General features: G+C 40.4%; 1 protein-coding gene across 2 annotated transcripts in view; it reads right to left on the bottom strand.

Annotated features, from left to right (window-relative positions):
• Positions 1 to 18,144, bottom strand: part of LOC135223625 (uncharacterized) — a gene marked incomplete in the record, with an annotated part of 381,927 nt that overhangs the window by 41,006 nt on the left and 322,777 nt on the right. For both annotated transcript variants that reach the window (XM_064262235.1, XM_064262236.1), the window contains 1 exon segment: positions 677 to 776. In XM_064262235.1, the coding sequence (XP_064118305.1) occupies positions 677 to 776 (100 nt within the window).

Genomic DNA, 18,144 nt, shown 5'->3' with positions numbered 1-18,144 from the left:
CAAAATTATTTCAAGATGGGTCCCCTCCATCCACAGGCCCTACAGAGGGTAGGAGCAATATTGTTACCTTTATAAAGGCAGTTGCACCCCCCCCCCCCTCAAGCCCACATGAATGTACACCTTACACTTGTTAGGTACTTCTGTTTTTATGAGAGCACAGCATGCCATCCAACTTCACCCTCCTTTAAAGTTTCAAAAGCAGAATTATCCATAATCCCAATTAAGTCTTCAACAAGAAGTCTTTTGAAAAAACAAAAAAAAAAAACAAACATTGTTACAATGAGAAAAAAGACCAAACTTCAATTTGCTATGTCAGCAGCTGAGGGGCAAGGCTTCCAGGTTTTTGAAGTCTAACTTCATCAAAGCACCAGGACACTGCTTCTCAGTCACCATCCTCAAACCACCCTAATAATAGCAACAGGCCAAGGATCTAGTGGGGTCTGATCCATGCAAGATGACTACTATATCAAACCTTGGTGACTTGTGAACTATGTGACAAAAGTAAGGCACTGAAAAAAAGCAATTCCTAAAAAGTATATTAATCAAAACTACCAACCTCTGACTGGGTAAATTTCTCAAACCTCTTACTGCCCACTACATCTGAATGCTTATCAGTGAATATGACACTTTACTTACACTAACTCCATTCACAAAGCATAGGATTAAAGATGCATACCTGTGTTAGAAGATTCATTTTTCTTCTGATCTAGAGCCCTCTGCAGTGCATATCTTTGCAGAATAATAATGGTAACAAACTGCAAATCTTGGAATAACAACTGAAAAAGATATACCAGTGTAAATGAATAAAGCTACTTTTTCAAAACTTACATAATCACACATTTTTTAAACGGATTAAAAACTATAATATGTACTGTACTCAATAAACTGAACTACTGTATTGTAAACCCATTACCCACATCTAATAAAATAATTTTTTAAGCTAATCTGACCATATTTCCTGTCCTATATCATTATTATTATTATTTTATATGGATTTTTAATAAGCTCTATTTTGTAAAAATCACACATTTCACACAAAAATGTCTCAAACTGAATGGGAAAGGTATATTGCTGCTTAAATTAGACATGAAATTATATGGAATTACTACTAGCTACAGAATATCTTGAAATGTTCAAATAAAGGTTAAACAGTAAGACTTTTGTTATCCAAGAGATTTTGCCCTTATTAAAAAGCCAGGCCCATAAACAATAAACTAAGAGATGACTTAATAAAATAGGTTCAATTAAAAGTCAAGTGAAAATACAAATATTAACAGCAAGCAGTTCCTAGATGATAATAAAAGTCAATGGTGACTGCCCAAAACAAATTTTAACTGCTGAATTTAGGATAAAACACATATACAAAAAAACTCAAAACATTAGTTTTTAATAAATATCCCTTTGAAGAGACTCAGGTTTTACAAAGTACAACAACTTTCAGAATAAAATGCAATAATTACTAAAAATTGAGAAATGATGATAGGAATGAGTCTATTCCAACTCAATTAAAATGTACTGCTATTCAACATATGTATGCATGTATGAACTACCTAAATCCACTTGCATCCCTCTTTGTAGAACAGAGAACTATGTGAACACCTATGGATACTCTTATAACTTTACACAGATTCAAATACCAAATGGAAGGGAGTGCACCTTTATTTTTTATTTTTCTCATACTTCAGGTTGTTTAGGTCATTATATGTGAGTATAATATGTTTATGTACACACACACACACATATACACGTATGTATATATATATATATATATATATATATATATATATATATTATATATATATATATATATATACATAGTATAGTATATATGGATATATATATGCAGTTGTAGTCCACAGGGAAAAGGGAAAAGAAAAGCTGAAATTCCTTTTAGCCTCAACCAGTTTCAGCCTCCACTGGCCCTTATCGAGAGCTGTTTATTAACTAGCACACAAAGTTTACAGTATATTGAAAGTAAAATATATAAGAATCAGAAAAATAAAAATAAGCAGATAAACATTGGTCATTGAAAGACAGGAAAGTTAGTTACTGTCAACCAACCTATTAAAATGATTTACAACCAGTTCAAAGATTTCAAAAAAAAAAAATACCTGTTGAAACAATTCATCTAACAATTAAAATATGATCTTAGCAAAAGGACAACATTGCTTAGTTTGCAACCCCATGACAAAAGGAGCCGCTCAACAAATGTGCCTTATACCACAGCAATCAAGCATAACACATATAAATTGAAACAAACCTTTTTAAAATGATTTATAACCATTCAATGGTTTCATAACATAGAACACCGCATCAAACACGTTTACAGTGAAAAGAAGTCTTTGCTTAGTTTGTATTGTCCTTTAACTATATGTAAGAAGAGAGGATCTGTTTTAAATACTCCTGAATGATTATTAAAATTGCTGCAGTCACTTATGGCAATGCATGCACTTTCAAGTAGACATCTCTACATAATTATTGTTTCAGCAGTACTCTGAAACAATTCCACAAAATAGTGTCATTACATGATTGATAATGATACGTCGGGCGGATAAAACGGCTGCCTTTGTACTAATCAAGACTGAGGAGTATTTCAAGAAGCTGGATGATATCTAGGCAGATACTTCTAAATTCAAGAGATTGACCAGAGACCCTAATGAAGACGTCAAAAGGGATGCTAACCGCATCATCACTAGAGTAAACGCCGCAACGAATACAACTCACCTCCCGCCCATGCAAGGAGAGATTACAGCTTGGGGTATCTTTATGAAAACGTGAAAACACACAAGACAGGTAACCCCTTATGCCCTGACCTACATTTTGGCAAAACGCCTGAACAAAATCCTGACACCGTATACCCCCTCCAAATTTTGCCTTACTTCTTTGACGGAGTTCCTGGAGAAAATTTGTGATTCCCCTGGTGACGGCACGATGGCGTCCCTTGACATGGAGTCCCTGCTTACCAATGTCCCCGTCGATGAAACTATAGGCATCATATTGGAGAAGGTCCACAGGAACCCTGACATGCAACCTCCAAACATCCTGCAAGAATCCCTTAAGACACTCCTAGACATTTGTACGAAGAGAGCACCCTTCACCACCCACAGAGGACAGATGTTCTGCCAGAAAGATGGCATGGCAATGGGGTCCCCCTTGGGCGTCCTCTTTGCCAACTTTTACATAGGTACCATTGAAGAGCGGGTTTTTTCGCAGCATCAATGTCCCCAGATGTATGCTAGATACATTGATGACGTATTTGTCTGAGCTGACTCCGAGGAAGAGGTTGAAGCCCTTTGCCAGCAGTTCCTGCGCAACAGCGCCCTTAATTTCACAATTGAATTCAGCAGCGAAGATTGGCTCCACTTCCTTGATGTCCTAATTATGAAGACTACCCCAAAGATGACCACTACCATCTACACCACATCTACCAACTTGGGACTTTGCCTCAACGGATAGAGTGAGTGCCCTGCAAGGTTCAAGACCGCCATCAGGGCCTTTGTGAGGAGGGCCTTAACGCACTGTTCAGCGTGGCAGGACACCCACACGGAACTGGATCGAGCTTCACAAATGATGGTTAACAACGGTTACTCCAACAAGCTGATCAACAGGGAGATAAGGACAGCTTTGAACAAATGGTACATGGAAGATGAAGAGAATAAAGAGAATCCCCTCTCTGAGGATGTAGTACTCATTTTCTACAAGTCCTTCATGCACCATGGATACAAAAGAAGAGGCGAGATGTGTCAAGAAGCTTGTGGAAGAGAATGTCACCCCCTTGGAGGAAGGGATGAGGCTCTCTTTTATAATCTATTACAAGAACCGAAGGACAAGAGACCTGGTTATGAGGAATACCCCCACCCCGCCTGCAGGAGACCCCCTGAAGCAGAATAACGTCCTCTACCGGTACATATGCCCTATCCAAGGATGTCTTGGAGTCTATATTGGAATGACGATGTTACGACTGTCCAAGAGGATCTCCTGCCACGCCCAGAACGGAGCTATCAAACACCACGCCCTCACCGCCCACCAACAGCATGTCGTGCGAGAGGACACCATAAAAAACACGGAGATAATCGGAAGAGCCCCTGATCAGCGACGCCTACGCCTCCTTGAGGCGTTATTCATTCTTGAACAAAAACCCTCCTAAATACGACACAGAAACCCTTCCTGCTGCCCACCTGTGTAAGGAAGGCCCAGCCCCCCATCCAGAGGATAACACCAGTGCCCAGGACGGGACCAATGTTTAAGGGAACACATGCTATTAGTTGGCCCTGATGGGGCAATATGACGCATTCATAGGGATGTTAATAGACCTACAGTTTTGTTAAGTAACTTTGTCTCATGCCATGAAGACAACGCCTAACAGTATTAATTTCATCATAGAGAACATTGGTGTAAATTAACAGGGACTGAATTAATGAAGGAATTCTCTGTAGAGGAAATAGAATTACACAAAATGTAAGTCTCACCAGAGACATTGACAATTATATAATTAAATCAATTATATCATTAAATCAATTATTATCATTAAGCAATTATATCAAAAAGTATAAACGAGCCAGGCTCTGAAAATATATCTAACTTTATAGCGATTTTTGCTAGCTAAAACTTTTCCTAGTTGCATGGAATGACGAGTGCCTAGAATATGGCACTGTGCCAATTGTGGCACTTTTATGATAGTAGCTCCTAACTGAGAACTAATTTATAAGGCCAGAATAACTGGTGAGTAGGGCTCTGCCTAAGCAGGGCATACAATGGAAATAAATGCCTAAAGGCAATGTTGAAGAGGAAAGAAACTATGGAAGAGAAGATATAGACAGTACAAAAATAGAAAGTTACACAAGGATAGGAAGGAAATAAAAGGAGCAGAATCTGGCACTCTCCTCTGGATGGAGAGGGTCAGAATTCTTATATAAGAGGGTGGCACTGTGCCAGGCACTAGTGCAGAGACTATTGACTCTTGTCAGGTTTTCTGAAAACCTCCATGCCCTTTTCCCTTTTTCCTTCAACGTCTCCGAGGTCGGTTTGACAATGCCGTGGGGGCCCTTGAAAGACTCAAGCCCTTTGAAGATCCCAGAATGATATCGGCTCTGGCTGCTGCAACAACCGGGGCATTGGCACTCTTCCTCATGCCTAATGCTGCATGGCTCGGTTCCCTGAGTTCTTCTGCCAAATAGGATTTGGCAGTCATTACTCTGGGACCAGTTAGCTGCTGACAGAGGGGTAGTGGAGGAGGTAATGGTATTCAGGATGGGCTTACCCATTGGGATGACTGACTCCAGGGAGGTTTGCGAGGCTGCACCGTTGGTGAGTGTCCGCTATGGTCATGGGTGTCCTTGAGGATTCCTATTGGAACTGGCTCTTCCTCGACTGCCAGCATGGGTAGCGGGGCCAAGCCAGTGGAGGGAAAGCAACCGGGACTTAAAAGCTCCAGGAGAGAGACTCAAGTCATGCCTTGGCACTGGCACTGAGGCTGTTCCTGACTTAGTGAGAGGATTCAAATGTGGCTCAATGTCCATGAGGGATGGAGCCTGGCACTACCTGGCACCTTCAAGTGGCACTGGCTGTGCAGAGGTAGTTCTTGGGGGCCCGTGGAACGGGTCTGAAACTATGTAAGGCCGTAGGCCCTGAGACGGTACAAAGGTAGAAGGAAGACTAAAATCTTGTCCTAGCAGGACATCATAACCTCCTGGAATACAGGTTGCTACTGCCATGGTACATATCTTAGAATGGTGAGGTCGTGTGACTCTCAACCGGACAGTAGGCATGAATATCTTGACTTGGTTGAGGCTCTCTATCGTGATGAATTGGCGCCTATCAACCTGACCTCCATAAAGAATTTTATCCTCTCGAATTATGACTACCTACGCACCAGTGTCATCGAAAGCTCGGACCTCGTGAGCAGGATAGCGACCTCTGGGAGGTGCGACACAAATGGGGCCCTGAGCAGGAGGGCCTAGAGCTGAAGGATTTGTCCCGGCCATAGTAATGGCAGAAACAGGAGCTTTCTTGGGGCATCCCATCCAGGCAGCAGTGTGCCCATGCACTTTACATGAGTCACAGAAACTCTTGCTAAAATCAGGCCTAGGCCTGTTGTTTCTGTTCCAATGGCCATTATTCTTATTAGTATGAGGATAGGGAGTTCCATTCTGAGGAGCTTCGGCAGCTTGCTGAGGAGTATCCACCTTGGAGAGGCACTGCTCCATGGTGTGCCCTTGTTTATTGCAAAGCGCACACGGGTTTCTGTGGAGGAACATTGGGGCGCTGGGTCAGTTGAGAGATGGAAGCAGGAGTGAGAGGGAGAGCAGGGCAAATTTTCTTCTTCAACAAACTCTGCAGCGGATGGTGGGTGTCATAGGCATCCACCCATTTAGAGCACTCCAAAAGAGTTTTAGGAGCCTTGTCCACCAAGTGGGTGGCAAGATCAGGGGAGCATAAGACAGGAAGTCCTCTAATTGAAAGAGTTCTAAGACCTCATCAGCAGATGTTGCATTAGAGGCCTGGGGTTAACTCGTAAGCCCCAAGGATTGCCTCTCGGACAAGGGCGATATCTTGTTGCTCATTCAGGGGAAGGACCTCGAATGCAGTCCACCCTTTGCCAGTGAGATGCTTGCCAAGGGGAAGGGCCACTTCCTGAGGGGTTGGATTGAAGTTCTCGAACACCTGCTCGACATGATCGAGCCAGGTGTCAGGTTCACTATTGTCCCAAGTCCTAATGAAGGTGCCATGCTGTGGAAATGAGTGTGAAGGAGGGGACACAGGGGACGTGGCACTCGGGTGCCAGAGTGGCACTCCGGACTGCCATAGACAGTTGATGTGCTCTCTCAGCAGCTTCTCCTCTCTTGGGCTTCTCTCACTGCAACTTCCTTTCTCTCCTGGGCTTCTCTTTCTTTCTCCTTTTCGGCTGCTTGGAATGCTCTTTCAGTTGCTTCTCTTGTGCTTCCCTCTCAGCAGCTTCATTTTTCTTTTGTGCTTCCCTCTCAGCTACTTCTCTTTTCTCTTGTGTTTCCCCCTCAGCTGCTTCTCTTCTCTCTTGTGCTTCTCTCTCCTTCTCCCTTTCAGCTGCCTGGTAGGCTCTCTCTGCACCTTCTCTCATTTTACCATTCACCCAATTTATCAGTTTTGCACCCTCCACCTTCATGACTCATATGGCTTTAGTAAAGGCCCTGACCTCCTCCAGTGCTGCATTACTGGCCATCTTCTCAGCGGTAAAGCACTAGTAGCCTAGCCTGAGAATACTAGTATGGAAGGCAGTTGCAATACTGCAAATGTTGCCTGGGGTATACAGAATACTCAATGCTATACCAGGGAAATGACAAGGATCCCTATGGCTAGAATATCTGCAGAAGCAGATGAGATGACAGCCAAAAGTCTGAAAATGTCCTCCACGTAGTGCGAAAATCTCACACAGGTGACATGGGAAATAATAGTAAAACAAAATTGTAAATGCCTCATGCAATTAGCGTAGGAATGGTGGTCTAAATAAACTGAATGAAATCCACTCCAGTGTGGAAAACTCACGCAGGCCATGTAGAAATAATAGTAAAACAAATTATAAATGAAGTTAGATCCCGGTAAGGTAAATAAGTAAATAACAGCGCAACTAAGCTGTAACGGTCATGTAGAGTATTTCCGTACGGGCGGAAATACTCAACGCTGATACTGGCTGTAAAATCCCTGTAATTACAGTTACTGCTGGCACATAGCATGGTTGAAAACTCATGCCGATGAAAAATTGCTGTAAAAATCTCTGTTAACAGTTACTATGGGGGCGTAGTGTGGCAGAAAACTCATGCTGATGAAAATCGCTGTAAAAAAACTGTAATTTAACGTTAACTGGCGTGTAGTACGGCGGAAAACTCATGCTGACAAAAATCGCAGTAAAAATCTCTATGAATATAGTTAACACTAGTGCGTGGTGCAGCACAAAACTCACGTCGATGAAAATCACCATAAAATCTTTGTAATTTACAGTTCGGCGGAAGACTCAATGGCGATGATGGATTTAGCAATGAATTTTGCTAAAACGAAAACCTCAACACAATTACTGGCTTGTAAATAAAAAAAAAAAAAAATGGAATCTTGCCACAAATTCACGGAAAAACTCAAAGTGAAAGGTTATAGTTAAGCAACAAATTTCACAAACGTGGAAACCTCAATGCGAATACAGCTTTGTAGGGGATCTGTAAATGCCAGTTCAACTGGGTTGTAAATAACAATAAGTAAAGGATAACTTAACATGAAAAGACATGGTCCATGCAGTTGATAAAATAAAAAATGCTCAGAATTGTAATTTTATGCTAGCGTCGTAAACACTAAAAGGAAAAGGAAGAACCAGAATAAAAATGATCTCACTGTTGCATTATTACCGACTCCATGGAACTCCCTATCATACCCTTTTATCAACCCTACTTTCCCTTGCGAACCTAAAACCTACCAATTCAACAGCCAATTTAAATCCCCGGAGAATTTGGCCTTCAAACGGGTCGGCTAGACAGAAGAAGGGAATAGAGAGGATTCACACCTGGCCTTTATCCAAGGCTGTATTAAAGAAATTTAGGGAAAGGAAAAACCCACATGCCCTTTGTGAAAGCAATAAGTACTTGTCCTTATTATTTCTTTCTACACAGAATAAAAAGCACTATTTACCCTTCTTTTCTTTTGTTCATAAACGGGGCAATGGATAGGACTCGATTAGACCACGTGGCCAGGGGTTTTTAATTCTCACTATCCTGTCTAGGCATGTGAGAGAGGAGAGAGAGAGAGAAGAGATCAGAGGAGACGAGAGAGAGAGAGAGAGAGAGAGAGAGAGAGAGAGAGAGAGAGAGAGAGAGAGAGAGTGCTCAGGCACAATGAACATCACACTCATTCACGTTAAAAATCTACCTGCTCAGGCACAATGAACAACACACTAATTCACATTAAAAGTCTACCCACAAAATCTCTCTATGACACAAGATTCGATGATTTATACTTGCAATTCACGAAATATGGCAATTATTTTCATTTTGTATTTACTCCCTAAATACCTATATGCTTCATGCAATAGCTATCGGCATGCACGTGGATCTAATATCTTCCTATCGCTATTATTAATGGCAGTCAAATTTTATTCACCCCTAACTAGAATACCTAGTTCTACACAAATAACTTGAAAATAAAATTTACCTTTTTTCTGTTGTGGGGAATTGTTAAACCTTGTTTATCACTTGCTTAAAAAACATTAACCCTCTTACACCGATTGGATGTATTAAACGTCGAGATAAAATGTCTCCCGGTGCCGATTGGACGTATTATATGTAGACATACAAAAGGTTTTTTAAAATTCGTGGAAAAATACTTATAGGCCTACCAGCCGAAAACTTTTGAATCACACGCCTTGGCGGATGCTGGGAGTTCACGGATCAAGCTGTTGTTTTCTTTAGAAGCGTGCCCCAAGTGCGCATGCGCGAAATGCCTCCTTCTCGCATCAGCCAGCATCAGCGACGCGTCATCCGAGTGATCATTAGCCGCAATCGTGTTTTTCCAAACTTGTGCAAGACTTTGAGTATTTGTGTTGCTACAGGACGTTCATAGAGATGTCTCAACGACGTATGGAATGCGAAAGGCGTGTTTAAACCCGTCGGAAGGGATCGTGTGAGGCGTATTCTGGACTTGGATGCTGGCAAAGGACCAAGCACCCAGGATGACCTGGCGCCTCAACGCCGTTCTGTGCGGCCACGTGTGGATGAAAGTGGTTTAGGATCACAACGTGTGTCTCATATGCCTTTAGTAACCCCTAGGAAGCATTGGGGCATCCTTAGGGGCATTCGTAGGAATTTGGGAGGCCTCCAACCAAGGGACGTAGACGAGTACTTATCGGAGCTCGATCGGGAGTATATGTCGCAAGTCCTCATTTTGATGGCGGTTGGTCATCCAGTGATGAGGACATCACTCCTGATGTCAGTGACGTTGAATATTTGCCCACAATGTCCATTCGAGGCTCACATCCCGAAAGTGAGCTCGAATTTAGTGGTTTTAGTGCATATGAGGGGGAATCTGAGGAGGGGGAGGATGGAGATATGGGGTCTAGTTTTATCGCGGATAACGTTACAGAAAGCGAAGGCCTAAGTGAGGGAGATGGGCCAGTGGGGGGGTTTCGTGTGCGAAATCGTGCCCGCGCTCGTGCACGCCGCACACTGGCACGTAGAAGGTCTGATCGTCGCGCCAGCCAAGGTGAAGGTCGGTCGTCCGAGAGCGACGAGGGGTGGACGGAGGACCCCACCCCACCTAACATGCACCCATTCACGGCAACACCTGGGCTCACCATACCTGTTCCTCTCACTGCTCTGGGGTTCATCCAGCTGTTCCTTACGCGGGAATTGCTGGAGTACCTGGTAGCAGAGATGGCGGACTAACGCTCTGGTAACTCGCCGTGATTGAACTGCGGACGACGTTATCGTATCGCTGGCGGGGCTGCAACCTCATTGACATGGCACATTTTGTGGGGCTCCACATTTTTTTTTGGATTGATGCCTGCTGCCGACGTCAGGCAATATTGGAGGCGTAATTTTTTTTTTAGGTATGCCCCAATGTGCCCAGGCATTATGCCCCGTAATACTTTCCTGGCGTTGGGACAGATATATATTTCAACGCCTTCAACCGAAGGGCCATACCCCGGAATAACTCCGATTGCCTATCTTAGTGCGCCCAGTGTTGGAATACATTCGTGAACGTTGTAAAAATCACGTGGTTCCTGCAAAGAACCTTTCTTTGGATGAGGGGATGATGCCTTACAAAGGACGTCTTAGCATAAAAGTGTATTATTCCGAGGTCTTCTCCATGATGCGTGAAACTGTGTTCAGGTTTGTGGATCATTTCCGTAACCAGGGATACCCCCTGTTTATGGATAATTATTATAACTCGGTATCCCTGGCCCAGGAACTGTATGAAGCAGGTGTTCACGTCAGTGGTACCCTTCGGTTGGTGCGTGGGCCCCGAATGTCCTCAAGAGGTTCGCTAGCCATCCACAACATCTGGCAAGAGGGAGAGACACAGTGGCGGCGGAAGGGAGCTTCGTCATCTGTGGAAGGGTGTCCGACTCGTCCCATGATTACGACGAGCCATGAACCCGTCCAGAGGAGGTCGTACAGCGGAAGAAGATACATCGACAGGCCGAGTGTGCATGAGGATTTCGTGCAGAGCGCCCTACCGTTATTGGGCACTACAATAGGCACATGGGAGGAGTTGATCTCTTTGATCAACTCATCCAGTATTATCCCTTTGCCAGGAGAACCAGGAGGTGGAGCCAGAAGCTCCTCAAGTACATTCTTCAGTTGGCCCTCCAAAATGCCTACATACTCTACCGTGGGTACTACGGTCCCGGTCTCCGGGGATGCCCTCATCCACTTTAATCCTGATGAGTGGCCTTCCATGTCTGCCCCCCTGCCCCAAGCTGCAGATCTGCCCCTTAGAGGAAAGGGCAAACCTTAGGAGGGCCAACTTCGGTCATCCTGCTCCTGCCGCTGCTGCCGACGCCCCTGCTGCTGCCGCCCCTGCTCCGCCGCCCCCCACCCGCGCAAGCAGAAACGGTGCCGGGTGTGCCATAAGAATGGCAGAAGGAGAGACACCCGGTTCTTCTGTCGCACCTGCAAAATAGCTCTATGCAGGTTCGAGGAGTGTGACTGCAATTACCACACTGCGGTCTTTTATTGGAGTGCACTCAGCGACAGACAGTGGAGGGCGCACAGGACCGCGCGTCCCTTTCGGCAGTAAGTGCGCGCGTCCCTCCTCCTTCACCTGTACCTCGTCATGTCGAGTGGAAAAATATGCAAGACTCTTCAATAGAGGAGGGAGAAAACAAGAATAGAATGAAGAGTCAGGATTACGAGTGAGTATTCTGCATTTATTTTATATTTATTTTTATATTTATTACAAGTTTTTATATATCCGTATCTGTGCATGATATTATATGATATTTCATTGTATGCAAAAAGAAAAGTGTCCCCTGCATTCCTTTTATTTATGTATTCGTACCAGGATCGAAAAATGTAATGATATATATATATATATATATATATATATATATATATATATATATATATATATATATATATATATATATATATTTGGTATTCTTGGGTAAGCAAATTACATAACAGTCTAGTAATATTCAATCATTTATCTTCACTTTAAAACAAATTCGAAGTCTCTAGAACAATATTTAGATTTATGGTGAATTTTTGAAAAAAAAAATTTCCTTCCCTCCGTGCGCCGAATTCTCAGCCACCGCAAATCTCCGAAATGCGTGCGTCGCATTCTCCTAATATTTGCTCCTCTTTCATATTAGGCGTTTTATAGAGTTTGCATATATGAAAATGTGCACAATTTTATGCAGAATACAACAAAAAATATTTGAAGGTTGTAGTTTTTCTCATTTTTTTTTTTGAAATATTTGCATATAAATCATGATAAATAGAAAAAAACTACGTTCGGTCAACTTTGACTCAACCGAAATGGTAAAAAAAATGCATTTGCAAGCTAAAACTTACAGTCTAGTAATATTCAATCATTTATCTTCACTTTAAAATAAATTCGAAGTCTCTAGAACAATATCTAGTTTATGGTGAATTTTTGAAAAAAACTTTTTTCTTCCCTCCGCGCGCCACGATTCTCAGCCGCAAATCTCCGAAATGCGTACGTCGCATTCTCCTAATACTTGCTCCTTTTCATATTAGGCATTTTATAGAGTTTCATATATGAAAATGTGCGCAATTTTATGCAGAATACAACGACAAATTTTTGAAGGTTGTAGCTTTTCTCATTTTCGAAATATTTGCATATAAACCACGATAAATAGGAAAAAAACTACGTTTGGTCAACTGTGACTCAACCGAAATGGTCAAAAAACGCATTTGTAAGCTAAAACTCTTACAGTCTAGTAATATTCAGTCATTTACCTTCACTTTAAAACAAATTCGAAGTCTCTAGAACAATATTTAGATTAATGGTGAATTTATGAAAAAAACTTTTTTCTTCCCTCCGCGCGCCGATTCTCAGCCGCAAATCTCCGAAATGCGTATGTCGCATTCTCCTAATATTTGCTCCTTTTCATATTAGGCGTTTTATAGAGTTTCATTTATGACAATGTGCGCAATTTCATGCAGAGTACAACAAAAAATATTTGAAGGGTGTAGCTTTTCTCATTTTCGAAATATTTGCATATAAATCATGATAAATAGGAAAAAAACTACATTCTGTCAAATTTGACTCAACTGAAATGGTCGAAAAACGCATTTGTAAGCTAAAACTCTTACAGTCTAGTAATATTCAGTCATTTATCTTCACTTTAAAACAAATATGAAGTCTCTAGAACAATATTTAGATTAATGGTGAATTTTTGAAAACACTTTTTCCTTCCCTCCGCGCGCCGATTCTCAGCCGCAAATCTCCGAAATGCGTACGTCGCATTCTCCTAATATTTGCTCATTTTCATATTAGGCGTTTTATAGTTTCATATATGAAAATGTGCGCAATTTCATGCAGAATACAACTAAAAATATTTGGAGGTTGTAGCTTTTCTCATTTTCGAAATATTTGCATATAAACCACGATAAATAGGAAAAAAACTACATTTGGTCAACTTTGATTCAAGCGAAATGGTCGAAAAACACAATTGTAAGCTAAAAATCTTACAGTCTAGTAATATTCAGTCATTTAACTTCACTTTAAACCAAATTTGAAGTCTCTAGAACAATATTTAGATTTATGGTCAATTTTTGAAAAAAACTTTTTTCCTTCCCTCCGTGCGCCAATTCGCGGCCACAAATCTCTGAAATGCGTACGTCGCATTCTCCTAATATTTGCTCATTTTCATATTTGGTGTTTTATAGAGTTTCATATATGAAAATGTGTGCAATTTCATGCAGAATACAACAAAAAATATTTGAAGGTTGCAGCTTTTCTCATTTTCAAAATATTTGCATATAAAAAAAATTTATATAAAAATTTCGACACTCTGTCAACTTTAACTCGTCCGAAATGGTCTAAAACTGTATTTAGATTTACGGTGAATTTTTGAAAAAAACATTTTTTTACGTCCTCGCGTTACGAATTCATGCATCATTTTGTGATAATATTTTTTCTGTGTTGCTTTGATCATTTTACAATGTGTTATATATCAAAATGATCACAATTTAGTGTACAATACAACAAAAAAAAGTAACTTGTTAGCTTTAACCGTTTTCCGCACAGCACAATTACAATACAATTATATATGATTTTTTTCTTTTTTTGCACTATCATATATCGCATTATTTATATATGATAATATTTTTTTTCATTTCTGATAGTTGCCTACTAAACTTCACGCAATGACAAAAAAAGGAGCCAAAAATGAACTCTTAATATTGAAAACTAAGCGCGCTGTGATTTTTTTAAAAATGTTTTTCCGCTTCCGCGCTCACTCCTAGACCAGCCCGGCATACAGGAGACAATTTAGATTATACCGCTTTGTCGTAAGATGGTACAGATTTGTTTCTTTTGTGATACCAGTTTAATGATCGCTACAACTGGAAAATGAAAATTAATTTTCACACGATTCTAGCACTAGGTCGCCATTTTGTAATCAACTGCTCGTTCCCTCCTTGAAAATGTATTCTATCACTCTTAAATATGGCCTTGCCTGAAGGGACGAGAGTTAATACAAACAAAAATCTGCGGCTGAGGGATGATATTACTGAAAAAAGAGGACTTTACATAGACTCTGGACTTTAGTTTTAAATTAACTATATTTACATTAGGTTACGGGTAGGCGCAGGAATTAATGAGGTGGTTGATTGTCAGTCCACCGGAAACACATGGCTGGGAAATGAACAGACATGGAATTCAGAATCTGTACAAAACAGGTTGGTTATTTCAATGCAAGCCTTATTCCAAAGGGTACCCAATTTCTCCCACAATCAGGCACGTTTTGTCTGCAAAGAGATTGCTTTCTAGCATCAGTACTAAGGCGAGAAACATGTGGGAAACATTACACACTACTTGCTCTTACTATTATATATTACAACTCACTCAAGGGGGGGGGGGGCATGAAATGACTGGAAGTTTACACAGAAAGGACTATTACGTTGCTTGAATCAACCCTTACTGGACGGGTAGATATACCGATATGCAGCTCCTCAGGCTGGGTATACTTTGAGGTCTGCCCATTTATGAAAAACACATCAATGGAAAGAGGAAGACATGCAAATGCACATGGTGAAAGAAAAAAATTCTAAAAAATTTTCCCTACCTTCCCCTGTGGGGTCTTTTACTTTTAAGACTCGTAAATTTACCAACTATATATGTTTTTTCTAATAAATAAATTTATTTTATTTTGTAATATTATTAATTTACTGCTCCACATATCAAAACAGATAAGAAATAAAAGCAGTAACAAATTCAAAGCATATTCGTTGAAAAATACTTAAGTAAATTTAACGAGAACAAAGATTCAGTAACTTTTTTTATACTTTTCTAAGTTTTTTCTAATATTTCTTTGCAATTTTCTTTGTAAAACTACATTTACAATCAACATACTATCATACAAGACAAACAAAAAACAACAGGAACCCCTTGGTATATTTACAAGCCAATTTACAAAAAGACGTCATGTGAGATAAAGACGCAGAACATTCCCCCTTAAAGTCACAAGCACTACCAAAGTTCTGAGACGTCCACACTCGTGATCTTAGTCGGTATAAAGTTGCGACAAGTGAATTTATGGGCTATAAAATTATTGGCACCTCTTTCCCACCCAATTCTTTCCAAATTGATGGTGCGTAATATTGCCTAACAACAGGATCAAACCGTTCACCACCCCAAACCTGTTATTACTACTCCTGAGGATCAATCCTTCCATTAAGGGTTAACTAGGGGGATGTTACTACCATCACAATGGAATTAATCACGGCACTGAACCAAAATTGGGGAATGAGAAGTTGAACAAAGAAGGGGGTGGGGGAAAGTCACCTTGGGAGAATGAAATTAATAGAGACAAAAGGCAAAACCGATTCACTGACTGCACTAAATTTACATCTCACAGTACCTGGAAATCCTGGGTATGGTAGTCTTTTTCATCTGCTGATATTTCTGTGCACTATGGAGGTATAAGAACACCTGTGGGATCCCCTAAAGGAGGCAGGGGAGCAAAAGGGGTGAAGCGGAATCTGCAGGGTTTGAGAAAGTTCTGAGCTTTTCAGAGACAGAGTGGCTGAAGCCCTGTCCTTATAAAATCTTGGCCGAGAAAGACTCCTCTTTCCACAGGACACCTGCTGTGATCATATCCAGAGCAGCCAATTGGAGCAAAGATGGGTTTAGAGAGAATGGAGGCTTCCATTCACAGGAGCAACTTGCATATAGGCAAGAATGAATGAATCTGGTTATAAAGAGGTCTTACTTTTCCTTGGTTCTGGCTTAAAAATCCTGAAAACACATAAGACACACAAACATATATATATATATAGGCAGTCCCCGGGTTACGACGGTGTCGGCTTACGATGTTCCGAGGTTACGACGCTTGTCAATAGACGTTATTTCCAGGGTTACGGACGCCTACAACGCTCATCTGGGAGATGAAATATGAACACCAAAAAATGCAAAATAAATCAATATTTGAAGTATGAAAAATGCCATAAGAATGCAGTTTACATAGTTTTCAATGCACCCAAAGCATTAAAAGTAAGGTTTTCTTAGGATTTTTGACGATGTTCCGGCTTTACGACGATTTCGGCTACGACACGTCTCAAGAAACGGAACCCCCGTCGTAACCTGGGGACCGCTGTATAGTATATATATATATATATATATATATATATATATATATATATATATATATATATATATATATATATATATATATGTATATATATATATATCTTATCTATATTATTATATATATATATATATATATATATATATATATCTATATATATATATTATATATAGTATATATATATATATATATATATATATATATATATATATATATATATATTCTATATATATATATATATATATATATATCTATATATATATATCTAGATATATATATTATATAATATATAAAAAATATATATATATATCTATATATATATATAATAGATATATATATCTATATATATATATATATATATATATATATATATATATATATATATATATATATTATATATATATATATATATATATATATATATATATATATCTTATATACGTATAATATATATACAGTAAGTCCTCGGGTTACGATGGTCTCGACTTACGATGTTTCGTGGTTACGAACGCGCCCCCATAAAAATATAAAAATAATATTTTGCGTCGTTCCGTCTTACGCGGTTTAGCGTCGTAAGCAACGTAAACAAACGCGAACTAGTTCCAGGCGCACGGCGGAAAGAATACGCTTTGTGGGGAGAGGACGGAAGCGTCGTCGCTTCGCTACGCTCAGTCCTCGTCCATACGCCATTTTGGTTGTTTACACTGAAACATCTCTCTCCCCTCGTGTTGTATCGTTTTTGTAACTTTTTGCTCTTTGTTTATGGCTCCCAAGCGCAAGGCGGACTCTTTGATGATGTAGTGCATCGAAGAAAAGAAAAGGCCATCACCATGGAAATTAAAGTGGACATTATAAGCGATCCGAGAAGAAGGGAGAAACGCCAACAAACATTGGCCGCTCGCTTGGCCTTAGCCGTTCGACCGTTGCTACCATTATCAAAGATAAAGAGCGCATCGTTGAACATGTGAAAGGATCTGCTCCTATGAAAGCGACAGTGATAACTAAGCAGCGTAGTGGTCTAATAATTGAAATGGAAAGGTTATTGGTGTATTCTTCATCAAGAATCACTGCCTCAGCATCTCCAGCATTTCTCGGAGGTTCTTTTTCTCTTCACTAACCTCCCCAGTCTCTCCAGCACCGCAGCTTCCTCTCCAGTGTGCAAGCCAATCAAATTAATAAAGGTAAGGAATTGTTCTCTCGTGTTATTGATAGGTATTTACATTAAATCATGTGGTATTTTTCAATGTTCCGACTTACGCTGAAATTCGTGTTACGATGCATCGTAAGAACGGATCAACGTCGTAACTCGAGGACCCCCTGTAATATATATATAATATATATAGAATATATAT

Source organism: Macrobrachium nipponense, chromosome 10 (assembly GCF_015104395.2).
Source record: "Macrobrachium nipponense isolate FS-2020 chromosome 10, ASM1510439v2, whole genome shotgun sequence".
NCBI lineage: Eukaryota > Metazoa > Arthropoda > Malacostraca > Decapoda > Palaemonidae > Macrobrachium > Macrobrachium nipponense.
The sequence above is the reverse complement of the archived record's forward strand: the minus strand, read 5'-3'. Positions and strand labels throughout refer to the sequence as shown.